Source organism: Acinonyx jubatus, chromosome F2 (assembly GCF_027475565.1).
Source record: "Acinonyx jubatus isolate Ajub_Pintada_27869175 chromosome F2, VMU_Ajub_asm_v1.0, whole genome shotgun sequence".
Taxonomy (NCBI): domain Eukaryota; kingdom Metazoa; phylum Chordata; class Mammalia; order Carnivora; family Felidae; genus Acinonyx; species Acinonyx jubatus.
The window spans coordinates 61,829,676-61,846,917 of record NC_069394.1 but is presented as its reverse complement, the minus strand read 5'-3'; the positions used below and the strand labels follow the sequence as shown (position 1 = coordinate 61,846,917).

Sequence of the window (17,242 nt, the reverse complement as noted above, 5' to 3'; positions counted from 1 at the left end):
TTCTAAGGACTTTACATATTTTAACAATTATGTTCCTTATGAAACTATTTTTTTTAATGTTTATTTTTGAGAGAGACAGAGAGAGAGAGAGAGAGAGAGAGAGCGCGCATGAACAAGCGGGGGGAAAGGCAAAGGGAAAAGGGAGACACAGTATCTGAAGAAGACTCCAGGCTTTGAGCTGTCGGCACAGGGCCCAATGTGGGGCTTGAACCCACAAACCACGAGATCATGACCTGAGGCGAAACGGGATGCTTACCCGACTAAGCCACCCAGGCCACCTCACTCCCATAAAACTATTTAAAATAGGTATTTCATGGGGTGCCTGGGTGGCTCAGTAAGTTAAGCCTCTGACTTCAGCAGCTGATGATCTCACAGTTTGTGAGTTTGAGCCTTGCATGGGGCTCTGTGCTGAGAGCATGGAGCCTGGGGCCCACTTCCATTTCTACGTCTCTCCCTCTCTCTGCCCCTCTCCTGTTCACACTGTCTGTCTGTCTCTCTCTCAAAAATAAACATTAAGAAAATGTTTTAAAAATAGGTATTTCATTATTATATCCAGAAATTAAGTAACTTGCCCAAGGTTACTCTGCAAATAAATGGCCAAACCAGCATTCAAACCCAGATATTCTGGCTCCAGAATGTGCTTTTATGCACTCTCTCTTTAATGTTTATTTTTGAGAGAGGGAGACAGCATGAGCAGGGGAGGGGCAGAGAGAGGGGGACAGAGGATCCAAAACAGACTTTGCGCTGACAGCAGAGAGCCCGATGGGGGGCTGGAACTCATGAACTATGAGATCATGACCTGAGCTGAAGTTGGAGGCTTAACTGACTGATCCATCCAGGTGCTCCTATCCACCCTTTGAGATCTTTTATGACATCCTCAAATGTCTCATAGATATGGAAGAATTAGATTCAACGGTATTCCTAAAGAAACCTCATCTTCTGCGCTACATAAAAACTTACACTCAAGTTTTACATTGGTTCCCTTCCACATAAAAATGAAGGTAGGAGGGAAACATGGGGAAATGCCTGAGTTGCTTTATTTCTTGACTTAGACAACCCTGTTATATTTTTCGGCTTTGTGGTTCTGAACCTTCCTTATACTTTGTTTGTGCTTCCTCACTATTTTATGGGATGATGTTCTTTCTCTGTGAGGTTTTCCTGAACTAAAGAACCAGCTCACAAACTTCTTAATCCATGCTGCTTCACAGTAACACCTCCCTAATTTATATTGGGGGAGAGAAGATTAGTCTTAATGAAAAGTCTGAGTCATTCATTAATATAATAACTGTATGAATTATCTACTATATGCCATGCCTTTCTTACAAGACAAAAAATCCTGTTTATACTAGTGGAGGGTGGGAAGAGCTATGAAAACAAACAGTAACAGTTGACAGATAAACAGTTCAGCATTCTGCAGAACATTAATATGGGGTAAATGACAGGAAGAAACCGTATGGCTCTTTTATATTGGATGGCTTGTTTCCCTAACCCTATTCCCAGAGACCCAATAAAAACAAACTGTCTGCTTGCAGGATTGGGGTGTTTCTGTGTGTGTGTGTGAGGGGGGGCATGAATGGCCTTGTGGTCCACAGCCTTTTATCTACACCTTAAGTTCCATGGAGCAGTGGCCATACTTCACAAGTACATAGTATTGTAACTGTCCCTTCTGGAGACAGGGAAACTAGATGGTTATATTGGCCCAAGAATGCATTACGAGGTCCTGTAGGCAGTGGAAATGTAAGGAGGAGATGGTTAAAAAACATTGACACAATCAGCAGGATTTTTTTTTTTTTGAGGGAGACAGAGTGAGCGTGCACGCACATCTGTGCGTGCACGTGGTGGGGAGGGGCAAAGAGAGAGGCAGAGAATCTTAAGCAGGCTTCATGTTCAGTGCAGAGCCCAACTTGTGCTTGCTCTTACGACCATGAGATTGTGGCCTGAGCTGAAATCCACAGTTGGACACTTAACCAGCTGAGCCACCTGGGCACCTCAACAGGATTTTTTTTTTAAACAACTGGAGTCGGAAGGGAAAGGAAAGAGTTGACGATTCTGTGGTTTCTAGGTGAGATGACTGGTATGTCATTAACCAGGACTGTAAACACTGGAGGGAACAAATGTGAGATAAATCTGGTTTGGGCCAGGGTGAATTTTGATGACATTCCAGCCATCTTCCCTTGCTGTTTCTCCGTAGCACCTATTACCATGTGACACATTATATACTTACATGTTTATTTATTTATTGCCTATCTCCATACCCTCCCACAACCTACAAATTTAAGCTCTCTGAGGACAGAAACCTTGTCTGGCTTTGCTGGAACCTAGATAGTGGCATGTACTAGGGAATAAATGTTTGTTGGAGGCATTGGCTTTATTTTTATCTTATTTAATATATATAGATGAAGAAACTGAGGCCTTGACAAGTTAGACATATAAGTAATATAGTAACTTGCTCAGAGTCGCAAACTCTAGCAGAGAATATAATTGCATCCATACCTTTCTAACTGCAATGCACATTTTCTTTGGATATGAGGAATACCCTTTGAGGTGGATACTATTCAACTCTCATTGCACAAATAAGGAATCTGAAGCTTAAGTGAGTCAACTGTCTTGTCCGAAGTCATAAGCTAGGATCCAGATTTAGGTACAGAGTCTTAACTCTAGTTGCTACATTAGACTGCCTTTTCCTATTAAGAGATATACTATTTGCCATCAAGCGAGTTACAATTTTGATAGTAAAGGTTAAACTTGCAGCTTTTGGAGATTCTTTTTTTTTTTTATGTTTATTTATTTTTGAGAGAGCGAGAAAGACAGAGCAAGAGTGGGAGAGGGGCAGGGAGAGAGAGGGAGACACAGAATCCAAAGTAGGCTCCAGGACCCGAGCTGTCAGCACAGAGCCTGACGCGGGGCTCGTACCCCATGAACCGTGAGATCATGACCTGAGCCGAAGTCGGACGCTCAACCGACTGAGCCACCCAGGTGCCCCAGCTTTTGGAGATTCTTGAGCAGAGGAGGAACACGGAAACACTTGTCAGAAGATCTGGCTATTATCTGTCCACTCAAATGTTTACCGAATACCTGTGTACTGGGCATCACAGGATGGTTAGTAATGCTTTAGGGAAATTTATTTGGCATACACAGGCTAATGAGAATGAAGAATACCAGCTACAACTGCAGTAATTCAGAAATCTGAATCATAGTACTGATAATGAAAAGAAAACCTACAGAACCCTCATTCATTCATTCAGCAAATATTTACTGTACTACTGCACCATGTACAAAGCTCTGTGTGAGGTGCTGGGGATACAGTGATGAGTAAGCCTTCATTGCACTTAGTTTGGTGGGGAGTGGAAGTGAGGAAAGACATGAAGTTTCTTCTTACACAAAAATTCATTTTTTGGAGGAAAGATGGCGGCGTAGGAGGACGCTGGGCTCATGGCGTCCTGCTGATCACTTAGATTCCACCTACACCTGCCTAAATAACCCAGCAAACCACCAGAAGACTAGCAGAACGGATTCTCCAGAGCCAAGCGTAGGCGAGAGGTCCACGGACGAGGGTAGGAAGGGTGGCGAGGCGGTGCGCGCTACACGGACTGGCGGGAGGGAGCCGGGGCGGAGGGGCGGCCTGCCGGCAAAGCAGAGCCCCCGAGTCTGGCTGGCAAAAGCGGAGGGGCCGGACGGAGTGTGTTCGGACAGCAAGTGGGACTTAACACCTGGAAGGTTATAAGTTAACAGCTCTGCTCAGAGAATGGGAGGGCTGGAGGACAACGGGAGGGAGAGTTGTTGAGCACAGCTTGGCGGGGAACAAAGGTGCTACCCAGCACCATCTCCCTCGCCCATCCCCCAGCCAAAATCCCAAAGGGAACCGGTTCCTGCCAGGGAACTTGCCTGCACTGCGCAAACACCCAACGCTGTGCTTCTGCGGATCCATCCCTCCGGCGGGTCTGACTCCCTCCCGGTGCTGCAGGGCCCCTCCCGAAGCAGATCTCCAAAGGAAAAGCGAGCTGAGCCTGTCCCTCCTGCCCCCCTTGCACCTTGCCTACCCACCCCAGTTAATATGCCAGATCCCCAGCACCACAAGCCTGGCAGTGTGCAAGTAGCCCAGACAGGCCACACCACTCCACAGTGAATCCCGCCCCTAGGAGAGGGGAAAAGAAGGTACACACCAGTCTGACTGCAGCCCCAGTGGTGGGCCAGGGGCAGACATCAGGTCTGACTGCGGCCCCGCCCACCAACGCAAGTTATTCAAGACAGCACAGGGGAAGCGTCCCGCAGTCCGGCACCACTCCAGGGACTATCCAAAATGACAAAACAGAAGAATTCCCCTCAAAAAAAAACCTCCAGGAAAGAACGACAGCTAACAAACTGATCAAAAACGATTTAAACAATATAACAGAAAGTGAATTTAGAATAATAGTCACAAAATTAATCGCTGGGCTTCAAAACAGTATAAAGGACAGCAGAGAATCTATTGCTACAGAGATCAAGGGACTAAGGAACAGTCAGGAGGAGCTAAAAAATGCTATAAATGAACTGCAGAATAAAATGCGGATGACCATGGCTCAGACTGAAGAGGCAGAGGAGAGAGTAGGTGAACTAGAAGATAAAATTATGGAAAAACAGGAAGCTGAGAAAAAGAGAGATAAGAAAATCCAGGAGTATGAGGGGAAAATTAGAGAACAAAGTGATGCACTAAAGAGAAATAATCTACGTATAATTGGTATTCCAGAGGAGGAAGAGAGAGGGAAAGGTGCTGAAGGTGTACTTGAAGAAATAATAGCTGAGAACTTCCCTGAACTGGGGAAGGAAAAAGGCACTGAAATCCAAGAGGCACAGAGAACTCCCTTCAGACATAACTTGAATCCATCTTCTGCACGACATATCATAGTCAAACTGGCAAAATACAAGGATAAAGAGAAAATTCTGAAAGCAGCTAGGGATAAACGTGCTCTAACATATAAAGGGAGACCGATAAGATTCATGACGGATCTGTCTAATGACACCTGGCAGGCCAGAAAGGAATGGCAGAAAATCTTCAATGTGATGAACAGAAAAAAATATGCAGCCGAGAATCTGTTATCCAGCAAGTCTGTCATTTAGAATAGAAGGAGAGATAAAGGTCTTCCCAAACAAACAAAAACTGAAGGAATTCGTCACCACTAAACCAGCCCTACAAGAGATCCTAAGGGGGATCCTGTGAGACAAAGTACCAGAGACATCGCTACAAGCATGAAACCTACAGACATCACAATGACTCTAAACCTGTATCTTTCTATAATAACGCTGAACGTAAATGGACTAAATGCGCCAACCAAAAGACACAGGGTATCAGAATGGATAAAAAAACAAGACCCATCTATTTGCTGTCTACAAGAGACTCATTTTAGACCTGAGGACACCTTCAGATTGAAAGTGAGGGGATGGAGAACTATTTATCATGCTACTGGAAGTCAAAAGAAAGCTGGAGTAGCCATACTTATATCAGACAAACTAGACTTTAAAGGCTGTAACAAGAGATGAAGAAGGGCATTATATAATAATTACAGGGTCTATCCATCAGGAAGAGCTAACAATTATAAATGTCTATGCCCGAATACGGGAGCCCCCAAATATATAAAACAATTACTCATAAACATAAGCAACCTTATTGATAAGAATGTGGTAATTGCAGGGGACTTTAACACTCCACTTACAGAAATGGACAGATCATCTAGACACACAGTCAATAAAGAAACAAGGGCCCTGAATGATACATTGGATCAGATGGACTTGACAGATATATTTAGAACTCTGCATCCCAAAGCAACAGAATATACTTTCTTCTCGAGTGCACATGGAACATTCTCCAATAGATCACATACTGGGTCACAAAACAGCCCTTCATAAGTATACAAGAATTGAGATCATACCATGCATACTTTCAGACCACAATGCAATGAAGCTTGAAATCAACCACAGGAAAAAGTCTGGAAAACCTCCAAAAGCATGGAGGTTAAAGAACACCCTACTAAAGAATGAATGGGTCAACCAGGCAATTAGAGAAGAAATTAAAAAATATATGGAAACAAACAAAAATGAAAAGACACCAATCCAAATGCTTTGGGATGCAGTGAAGGCAGTCCTGAGAGGAAAATACATTGCAATCCAGGCCTATCTCAAAACAAGAAAAATCCCAAATATAAAATCTAACAGCACACCTAAAGGAACTAGAAGCAGAACAGCAAAGGCAGCCTAAACCCAGCAGAAGAAGAGAAATAATAAAGATCAGAGCAGAAATAAACAATATAGATTCTGAAAAAACTGTAGAGCCGATCAATAAAACCAAGAGTTGGTTGTTTGAAAAAATAAACAAAATTGATAAACCTCTGGCCAGGCTTCTCAAAAAGAAAAGGGAGATGACCCAAATAGATAAAATCATGAATGAAAGTGGAATTATTACAACCAATCCCTCAGAGATACAAGCAATTATCAGGGAATACTATGAAAAATTATATGCCAACAAACTGGACAACCTGGAAGAAATGGACAAATTCCTGAACACCCACACTCTTCCAAAACTCAATCAGGAGGAAATAGAAAGCTTGAACAGACCCATAACCAGCGAAGAAATTGAATCAGTTATCAAAAATCTCCCAACAAATAAGAGTCCAGGACCAGATGGCTTCCCAGGGGAGTTCTACCAGACGTTTAAAGCAGAGATAATACCTATCCTTCTCAAGCTATTCCAAGAAATAGAAAGGGAAGGAAAACTTCCAGACTCATTCTATGAAGCCAGTATTACTTTGATTCCTAAACCAGACAGAGACCCAGTAAAAAAAGAGAACTACAGGCCAATATCCCTGATAAATATGGATGCAAAAATTCTCAATAAGATACTAGCAAGTTAAATTCAACAGCATATAAAAAGAATTATTCACCATGATCAAGTGGGATTCATTCCTGGCATGCAGGGCTGGTTCAACATTCGCAAATCAATCAATGTGATACATCACATTAATAAAAGAAAAGATAAGAACCATATGATCCTGTCTATCGATGCAGAAAAGGCTTTTGACAAAATTCAGCAAACTTTCTTCATAAAAACCCTCGAGAAAGTCGGGATAGAAGGAACACACTTAAACATCATAAAAGCCATTTATGAAAAGCCCACAGCTAACATCATCCTCAATGGGGAAACACTGAGGGCTTTTTCCCTGAGATCAGGAACACGACACTGCTCTTGTTTAACATAGTGTTGGAAGTTCTAGCATTAGCAATCAGACAACAAAAGGGAATCAAAGGCATCAAAATTGGCAAAGATGAAGTCAAGCTTTCACTTTTTGCAGATGACATGATAGTATACATGGAAAACCCGACAGACTCCACCAAAAGTCTGCTAGAACTGATACATGAATTCAGCAAAGTTGCAGGATACAAAATCAATGTACAGAAATCAGTTGCATTCTTATACACTAATAATGAAGCAACAGAAAGACAAAGAAAGAAACTGATCCCATTCACAATTGCACCAAGAAGCATAAAATACCTAGGAATAAATCTAACCAAAGATGTACAAGATCTGTATGCTGAAAACTATAGAAAGCTTATGAAGGAAATTGAAGAAGATATAAAGAAATGGAAAAACATTCCGTGCTCATGGGTTGGAAGAATAAATAGTGTTAAAATGTCAACACTACCCAAAGCTATCTACACATTCGATGCAATCCCAATCCAAATTGCACCAGCATTCTTCTCGAAGCTAGAACAAGCAATCCTAAAATTCATATGGAACCACAAAAGGCCCCGAATAGCCAAAGTAATTTTGAAGAAGACCAAAGCAGGAGGCATCACAATCCCAGACTTTAGCCTCTACTACAAGGCTGTAACCATCAAGACAGCATGGTATTGGCACAAAAAGAGACACCTAGACCAATGGAATAGAATAGATACCCCAGAACTAGACCCACAAAAGTACGGCCAACTAATTTTTGACAAAGCAGGAAAGAACATCCAATGGAAAAAAGACAGTCTCTTTAACAAATGGTGCTGGGAGAACTGGATAGCAACATGCAGAAGGTTGAAACTAGACCACTTTCTTACACCATTCACAAAAATAAACTCAAAATGGATAAAGGACCTGAATGTGAGACAGGAAACCATCAAAACCCTAGAGGAGAAAGCACGAAAAGACCTCTCTGACCTCAGTCGTAGCAATTTCTTACTTGACACATCCCCAAAGGCAAGGGAATTAAAAGCAAAAATGAACTACCGGGACCTGATGAAGATACAAAGCTTCTGCACAGCAAAGGAAACAACCAACAAAACTAAAAGGCAACCAATGGAATGGGAAAAGATATTTGTAAATGACGTATCAGACAAAGGGCTAGTATCCAAAATCCATAAAGAGCTCACCAAACTCCACACCCAAAAAACAAATAATCCAGTGAAGAAATGGGTAGAAAACATGAACAGACACTTCTCTAAAGTCTAAAGAAGACATCCAGATGACCAACAGGCACATGAAAAGATGCTCAACGTCGCTCCTCATCAGGGAAATACATATCAAAACCACACTCAGATATCACCTCACGCCAGTCAGAGTGGCCAAAATGAACAAATCAGGAGACTATAGATGCTGGCGAGGATGTGGAGAAACGGGAACCCTCTTGCACTGTTGGTGGGAATGCAAATTGGTGCAGCCCCTCTGGAAAACAGTGGGAGGTTCCTCACAAAATTAAAAATAGACCTACCCTATGACCCAGCAGTAGCACTGCTAGGAATTTACCCAAGGGATACAGGAGTGTTGATGCATAGGGGCACTTGTACCCCAATGTTTATAGTAGCACTCTCAACAATAGCCAAATTATGGAAAGAGCCTAAATGTCCATCAACTGATGAATGGATAAAGAAATTGTGGTTTAAATACACAATGGAGTACTACTTGGCAATGAGAAAGAATGAAATATGGCCCTTTGTAGCAACGTGGATGGAACTGGAGAGTGTGATGCTAAATGAAATAAGCCATACAGAGAAAGACAAATACCATATGTTTTCACTCTTATGTGGATCCTGAGAAACTTAACAGAAACCCATGGGGGAGGGGAAAAAACAAACAAACAAACATAGGTTAGAGTGGGAGAGAGCCAAAGCATAAGAGACTCTTAAAAACTGAGAACAAACTGAGGGCTGATGGGGGGTCGGAGGGAGAGGAGGGTAGGTGATGGGTATTGAGGAGGGCACCTTTTGGGATGAGCACTGGGTGTTGTATGGAAACTAATTTGACAATCAGTTTCAAAACAAAAAACAAAAAAAAAAAGAAAATCATTTTTTTCCCCACTAAGACAAGGACCATGAAAAGCATAGAGTGCTAACACAGTGCATTATGTCAACCTAACATAGTCTAAGGGGCCAGGGACAGCTTCCTTGAAGAAACATTTTGGAAGAGTTCATCCTGAACTCTACAGGATGAGTGAAGATAGCTTGGTAAAGAGGAGAGGGATAAGTGGGAGACTTAGGGGAAAACCTGCATGAAAGCCAGGGGGCAGAATGAATACAACCCATCTGGCTGGGATGGAAGGGTTGTAGATGAGGTTGATGAGACAAGTGGAAGCCACAAATGCAAGACCTTCTAATTTTAATTTTGAAAATACTATTCCTGCCACATGGGGGAGAATGGATTAAAGAAGGACAAAAACAGTTCCAGAGAAGCCAGTTAGGCTTTCTAGAAGCGTAAGCAACAGTCATACTGGCCCAGTCTGGGTGACAGAAGTGGACATGGAGAGATCCTCCAAATGGCATGGAAGTGTGTGCAGGAAGCCGAGAAATGGCAGGGAGGGTGCTAAGCATTTGCACCGATCAAATGTGGGGATGGTTCTGTTTACCGAGATATGGATGACTGGAAGAGGACCAGGTTTGGTGGAAAGCACAGGAGTTCAGCTTGTGAAACACTGAGTTTCAAGTGGCTGTGTCATCCAAGTAGAGATTTAAGAAAAGGAGCTGGATATCCTAGTCCGAAGATCAAGTTTGTATTTCACCTAAACTGGAGCTATAACGTTGGGAGCTATTAATGGATAGATAATACGTGAAGCCAAGGAAGTAGACAAGATCCCCTAGATAGAGAATATAGCATGAGAATAGAAGAGAAACTACGATTATATCCTGAGGAACTCACACACTTAAAGATCTGGTAAAGAGGCTGATTCTATAAAGAAGATTGAGAAATAATAGCTAGAGAGGTAACAGGAAACCAGGAGACTGTGGTGTTAGTAAACCGAGGGAATGGTCAATAGTGTCAAAAGGTACTGAAGTCCAAGTAAGATAGGAATGGAGAAATATCATTAGGTTTGGTGATATAAGCACCACCTGTGATCTTAGAACTGTTTTGTGCAGAACAAGTGGATACCAATATCTGATCTCTTATTTGTACCAAATTAATATTCATCTCTTGCCACCCGACTTCTACTTTATACAGTAGAGTAACATCATCTGCACGTTATTCTAGCTCCACTGTAGGAATTCGTCATATATATGTCATATATGAGCGATTCCACTGGCCATTTCACCCCATGAGTTGACGTGAGTGGTAACATAAGCAGTATAAAGTGGGAGACTATGAACGTTTCCCTTAGTCACTTCCAGGTTCTCTATGTCCCTTTTACCACAAGCACTCTGCTACAGTGAAAGTGATTCCAGTGTTTAAAGATACAGTATGTATTTTTCATACAACATGGCCCCTAAATGCAAGCCAACTTCGTCATCTGGTTTTCAAACAGAACCAGCCATCTGCTTCATTGCTGGAAGAAAAGCAGGCTGCACTGAACTCATTGTTAGATAGTACACGACCTCCAACTTAGTGCCTCCTAAGAGACTTCTCAGGGTAATTCTGACTATATTCCATTTTATCATGGTACTGATGTGGGAACTAGTTTAAGATGACACGCTGAAGAGAGAAGAAATGCCTAGGGACTTCCTGGGGTGAGGGAGTCCCAGCCAAGACAGAGTCTATCCTAGCTCTGAGGTATGTTTTCTGCTGAATTTTCTATCCTTCTAGTTCTGGAGGCAGCCCAAAGCAAAGCTTTTGTACCTACTTGATCCTACCTTGTTACTCTGAACTTAAGTTTTGTTTTCCTGACTTTAGCATTTCCGATTCCTTAAGTTTTGTTTTCCTGACTTTAATACTTCCACTTCCTTTCATCCTGCTCCATCTAACATTCAGCAAATACAGCAGACACTTCAAATGAAAACTCCAATTATTCTTACTAAACTGTTTTTGGAAATCACATCTTGAAATATACGATTAAATTCTAGGTTCAAGGAAAACTATTATCTTATTTTTATTTTGTATTACATAGGATATATACTAAAGACGAAGCCTACAAAAACTGTTCAATGCACATTTGTGCAGTACAACACCTCCCCACTTCTGCAGAATTACACTAAAACAATGCAGCTGAATAAGAGAAAAATCTTAGAAATACAGATAGGTTATTCCACCAACAAAATAACTTAAATGAGTCCACACAATAGTAACAAAACCCAAAATCTGTTAGTGGGCTCCTCTTTCCCAAGAGCTGGGGGGGGGGGGGGGCTCTAGACTTGAGCAATTTGCAAGCAAGAAAATCCTGCCCTCTGCTGCTGAATTAAGAAAAAGGTCTCACCACAAGAAATCTACTTTCGTGAAGGGCAAGTTATACTCTGAGCAAAACACTAGGTCAAAGGCAGAAGGTGAGCAAAGTAAACGCTTTTCTGGATTACTAACTCTAGGCGATCCTAATTTCTCAACATCTTAAATACACTCACTCTGACATTCAACATCAAGCAAAGTAAGTGGGGTTTCAAAAACAGGAAGGTTCCCCCTCCTCCATTATTTCTCCCCCATCGGCTATTTGTCAGTTAGAGGGGCTATCACCCGGTACTACAGTGATTTAGGGGATGGCTGGAATCGGGGCATCTGACGGTGGTCCTGAGTGGGGCAGCCTGGCCCGGGCAGGTCACCGAGCTCCAGGGTGCCGGCTCACAGCCTCTCCGTCTCCGGCGAGCAGTCGTCGCAACCCCAGTTCCGTGTGTCCCGCAGGCCCGGGTGCTTGTCGGAGAGGAAGAGGGACGTTTACCTGCTGCCGGTCCCTACCAAGTAGGTGTTGGTGCCCTGCAGGGTCATGGGTCCCGGGTTACAGCCCAGAACGCGCACCACCCTGCTGGACAGCCGCTCGATGCGCTGCAGGATAGTCGACATCTCGGTTTCCGCCACCCGCCGACGCGCGGAGACCTGAGCGCGGAACTGGTGACTAGGCTCGGGGCGGGGCCGGCAGTCTGCTGACGCCGCGCTCGCCCGACGGGAGGAGAACGCAGCTGTGCTGGGGGCGGGGCCAGGGGTCAAAGGACGCCTCCCGGGCTGCGCGGGCACCGGCGGGAGGGCGGGCGAGCGAAGGCGCGTGGCTCGAGGCCTCTTGAGGCCGGGTTGGGTTCCGGCTCGTCGGGCGCTGTCGCCTGTCACAGAGCCTGGTGCCTTCACAGGGATTTGTGTCCAGACAGGCGAGTTCATCTCAGTGGTCGAGAGACGTTTTAACCCAGGAAGTCTTGTAGTGGAGCAAAGGGCAGGCAGGTGTGGGGTTGGTTACAAAACACTGGCCTCTCGTTGTTTTTAGGCCATGGCGGTGTGTGAGTGTGTGTGTGAGGGAGAAGGAGCTTGTGAATCTTTTATAATAGCGGCAGCTAATATTTACTTCGTCCTTACTGCTATGCTGAGTGCTTTCTCTAGACACTATTTAACCCTCACAACATTAAGACGTAGGCGCTATATTTATGACCGCTTTACAAATGAAAAACGATTTGGAGACTTGCCCAGGTGACAGCTATGAACCCCCGCCCAGCGTCTGCTGCTTTGCCCCCATCTGGTCACGTTCACGCAGCTTGTCACTCCCTCCGCGGGCCGTGTTCCTGCCCAGACACCTCGGTCGGCCTTGAGGAGTTGTGTGCCTGAGACCTAAGGGAGTTATTTTCTCTATAAGGAGTCCCTTTCTAAGCTGTTCAGCACTAACTATCCCAATATTAACCACTGCTACCTATTAAAAAAAAAAAAAAATCTAGTTAAAAGTTACCTGAAAGGAAATGCACAGATCCTATGATCAGTTTCATTGAGGTACGACAATCGTCTGTAAGCCCTACCTCAAAAGCGATCTAGATCATCTTCACTGTCCCAGCCCACTTCTTTTTCAAAACAAATGAGAAATTGACAGTAGATGCTTGTGGTTCTGAAATTTAGGAAACACAGTTTAACTTTTTTTTTTTTTTGCGGGTATTTCTGAAGAAAAGACTGCTATTAATTTGTACAATATTTATTTTGCAAATCATTAGTTTACTATTCCAGATTTCTTGAAAGACACACCTGTATCATGTATAACATTTTCTTTGCCTTGTGTCTCAAAGATGTACTTTTAATGGAAAAGTGTTTCAAAAACCTTTGCTGAAATAATCACGTAAATTATCCCCGTTGTTATAGGAAGGCTGGCAATATGCCCTTTAAAAAAAATGTTTGGAAGAATCATAAAAATTCCCCACATCAGGCATTTTCAACTTCCCAATTTTATTTATTTGTAGCCATCACTTAATGGGTATTCAGTCAGGAAGCTACTTCCATTTTCCTTTTTTAAAATCCCTGAGCTGGAAAGTCAGCCAACCTTTGAGAAAATGGTGGAACAATAATTTCTGGGACTTGTGGGCAGCTCCATTCTTCTATCCCTCGACTTTTTGTTTTAGGTTAGACTTTCCTTTGTGGGTTCCATCTCAAGTTCTTTTAATCCGTTGCCAAGCTCTTCATTTGGCAGAGAATGGACCCAACAAATAATATAAAAGTTGAGTGACTTGATTTGAGACATTAGACACCAGCAGAAGAGGAGGAACAGAGATTGGGTAGTGAACTTGGTTTGGACAAACTGAAATTAGGATGATTATGGGATATTCTGGTAAAGAAATATATAGACAGTTGGATATATGTGTTGAGCTCAGAAGAGTTCTAGGCTGCTGATACAAAATTGTCTTTGTGGATATGTTTAGAAATGTGACTTGAAGTTAAAGCCCTCCTTCAAGAAATAAGATGAAATATTTTATATTCTGTTCAGTTAATTTATTTACAATCATTTATCATCTGCCTACAATGTGCAACGTATTGTTGTAGACATATGGGGGGGTGTTAAAAATGTTAGTTGGCTTTCTAGAGGTTTATAACTAGGAAGGAGACATACGTTATCTTATTTTAAAGCATGTGTGGGTAAATCCTAGAGAAGTATAGTTGAAGTGGTGGGATTGCAGGGGGGAAGGGGAGGATCAGATTAACTGGGAAGATCTGGGAAAGCTTAAAGGTGGTAGGGCTTTGAACTGATTCTTAAAGGACTGATAGAACTTGATCAGATAGACGGAGGTAGGAAGGGTATTCTAAACAGTAAATAATGTTGAGAAAAGGCTTGGAAATAGAAGAACTGTAGGATTTATTTGGGGAAGAGAAACCAGTAATCATATGTTCTTGGGGCATAGGGTTTGAGAAGGTATATAGTTTGAAAAAGGTAGGTGGTACTAAGTTAAAAATACTTCGTGAATTTCTTTATCAGAGTACTTCAAATTGAACAATCTCTCTCCTTCCTTTTCATACACTTGTCATCTACTTGGATATGCTGGGAAGCAAATTGTATTTTCTTGAAACTGAAATTTTGAATACAGTAAAACCTTGTAACCTAGTTAACTTATAAAAGGGGCCATGTGATTCCTTCTCCCAATGTGATAGTTATGAAAGGGTGTACTGTAAGTTCCAGTGACATAAACTCTGTTATCGCTAGATGAGGAAATCCCATAATATGACTAACAGATGATTTCAGTTTCATTTTAGTATTCGATCTTAAAGGTTTACATACCCTTTAATGACACTTATTTTCAGTGAAGAAGAAATAAAAGATGCCAAGGATGAAGATTTTCCAGAAGGGACTTTGAGTTAAAGACAGCTTTTTATACTTGGCAAGTAAGTCTGTATTTTATATGTATTGAATTTGGTTAACAAACGAAAGTTTGCTAGTTTTTATTTCTTCAGATGTCTGGATTATTGCAAAGAGATCCCACACAGCGGGCAAAGGTTATTTATTTTGGCTGGCAGCCAGTTAGCCATACAGCTGGGTTGACCTTTGACTGAAATTGGATTGAAACTGTCCTATTAAGTCAGCAAGTATCACAAATTCTCTATGAAGTCAAATTTTGTAGGTGGTATTATTTGTCCTAAGGTGATAAATGGAACAGTGATTATGCTGTAGGGATAGATAGGAACCATCCTTTATATAATTTATACAACTATGTGGTCATTGAAGGAGCTGGAGAGCCTCTTTATGAGAGCTGCTATGTTTATTTCCTTGCTATGTAGTTTTCTTTCCAGTTGGCATTACGTTCTGCCTGACTAAGTTAGGAATATAGAAGTTGCCATGTCAGATCAGTCTATTGAGTCTGATGTTTTGCCAATAACTTAGAAATTATTTTTGCCATTTTGTAAAATTTGTTTCAGAATTGCAAGTGATTTCCATATCCAGGCCAGGTAAAGGAAACTATCTTTGTGGGGATAGTGATTAAGAAATGTACCCATGGAGTGCTTAGGTCTGTAACGTTAAGGAAATTATCTACATTAAAGTCAGTTTACTCATTAGAGATAACTCACAAGCCTCAGAATTCTGGCCAATAATACCCTTCTCATAGAGATTTGTGAGTATTAAATAAAATGTGTCTAAAAATACTTCACACATAGTAAACCCTCAGCAGTGGTAGCTATTGTTACTATTATCTGTTCTTCCATTATATATGTGATATTCTTTTCCCTAGGTAGTGAAGCTTAACAAATTTCATTTTTAAAATTAAAAATAGGACTACTCTGTGACCCAACAATTGCACTACTAGGTATTTACCCAAAACGGATACAAAAATACTGATTGGAAGGGGCACATGCACCCCGATGTTCACAGCAGCATTATCAACAATAGCCAAATTATGGAAAGAGCCCAAAGGTCTATTGACTGATGAATGGATAAAGAAGATGTGTATATCTATACAATGGAACATTACTCAGCCATCGAAAAGAAGGAAATCTTGCCATTTGCAGTGATGTGGTTGGAGCTAGAGTGTATTATGTCTAGCAAAATAAGTCAGTCAGAGAAAGACAAATACCATATGATTTCACTCATATGTGGAATTTAAGAAACAAAACAGATGCACATAAGGGCAGGGAGAAAAAAAAGAGGGAGGCAAACCATAAGAGACTCTTATTGATAGAGAATAAACTAAGAGTTGCTGGAGGGGAGGTGGGCGGGCGATGGGCCAAATGAGTGATCAGTATTAAGGAGGGCACTTGTGATGAGCCCTGGGTGTTACATGTAAGTGATGAATCACTAAATTCTCCTGAAACTGATATTATATACTATATATTAACTAGAATTTAAATAAAAACTTACAAAAATACTATATTTTTTAGAATGATATTAGAACAGGGTTTGGATGCACATTGAACACATCCAGTATGACCATGGTAAGGAATTTGCCAAGTTTTGATGGAGCTTTTGTTTCTGGAGGATATATTTGAAATCTAGTACATTAGATTTTCAAACTAGCTGTTCTTTTCACCTGGAAAACTTTTCCACATGATATAGACATAACTAATTTCATTACTCATTTGTCTACCTCCTCAGTGAGGCCTGTCCTGACTATTCTAAGTTAAAATTGCAACTCATGATGGGGGGCACCCGGGTGGCTTAGTCAATTGGGGGACCGACTTCAGCTCAGGTCATGATCTCATGGTCTGTGGGTTTGAGCCCCTCATCAGGCTCTGTGCTGACAGCTCAGAGCCTGGCACCTGCTTCAGATTCTGTGTCTCCCTCTCTCTTCTCCTCCCCCCCCCCACCTAGTGTTCTATCAAAAATAAGTAAATATTTAAAAAATTAAAAAAATTAAATTTCAACTCATGATGAGCCTATCTCTACTCTCAACTCCTAGAGTTGTGTTTTTTTCCATAATACTTATCACCTTCCAGTATAATATTTCATTCACTTACTATTTTTGTTGTTAATTGATTGTCTTCCTCTGCTAGGATGTAAGTTCCACAAGGGCAGGAATTTTTGTCTCTTTTGTCATTTGATATATCCCAAAAGCCTAAAATAGCACATGGTAGGTTCTAAGTAAGTATTTAATTCAATTGAACAGAACCTTCTGATTAAATCTCATCCTCCTAAACTCCATGCTTATGTTG

The 17,242-nt window shown here is 41.8% G+C and overlaps 2 protein-coding genes across 6 annotated transcripts in view; one reads left to right on the top strand and one right to left on the bottom strand.

Moving 5' to 3' along the window:
- LACTB2 (lactamase beta 2) overlaps window positions 1-12,578 on the bottom strand; it is a 32,277-nt gene extending 19,699 nt beyond the window's left edge. Inside the window, exon 1 of the mRNA XM_015064704.3 lies at window positions 12,087-12,578. Within this exon, the coding sequence (XP_014920190.2) occupies window positions 12,087-12,517 (431 nt within the window). The 5' untranslated portion in view covers window positions 12,518-12,578. The remainder of the gene's footprint in view (window positions 1-12,086) is intronic.
- The window catches only part of XKR9 (XK related 9), a 38,390-nt gene continuing 33,598 nt past the window's right edge, over window positions 12,451-17,242 (top strand). For 3 of the 5 annotated variants that reach the window (XM_053208596.1, XM_053208593.1, XM_053208594.1), the window contains exons 1-2: window positions 12,451-12,577; window positions 14,903-14,983. The gene's annotated coding sequence lies outside the window, so the exon portion shown is untranslated. Of the gene's footprint in view, window positions 12,578-14,297; window positions 14,984-17,242 lie in introns of those variants that run through there. The other 2 variants (XM_015064752.3, XM_053208595.1) reach the window with 1 other exon arrangement.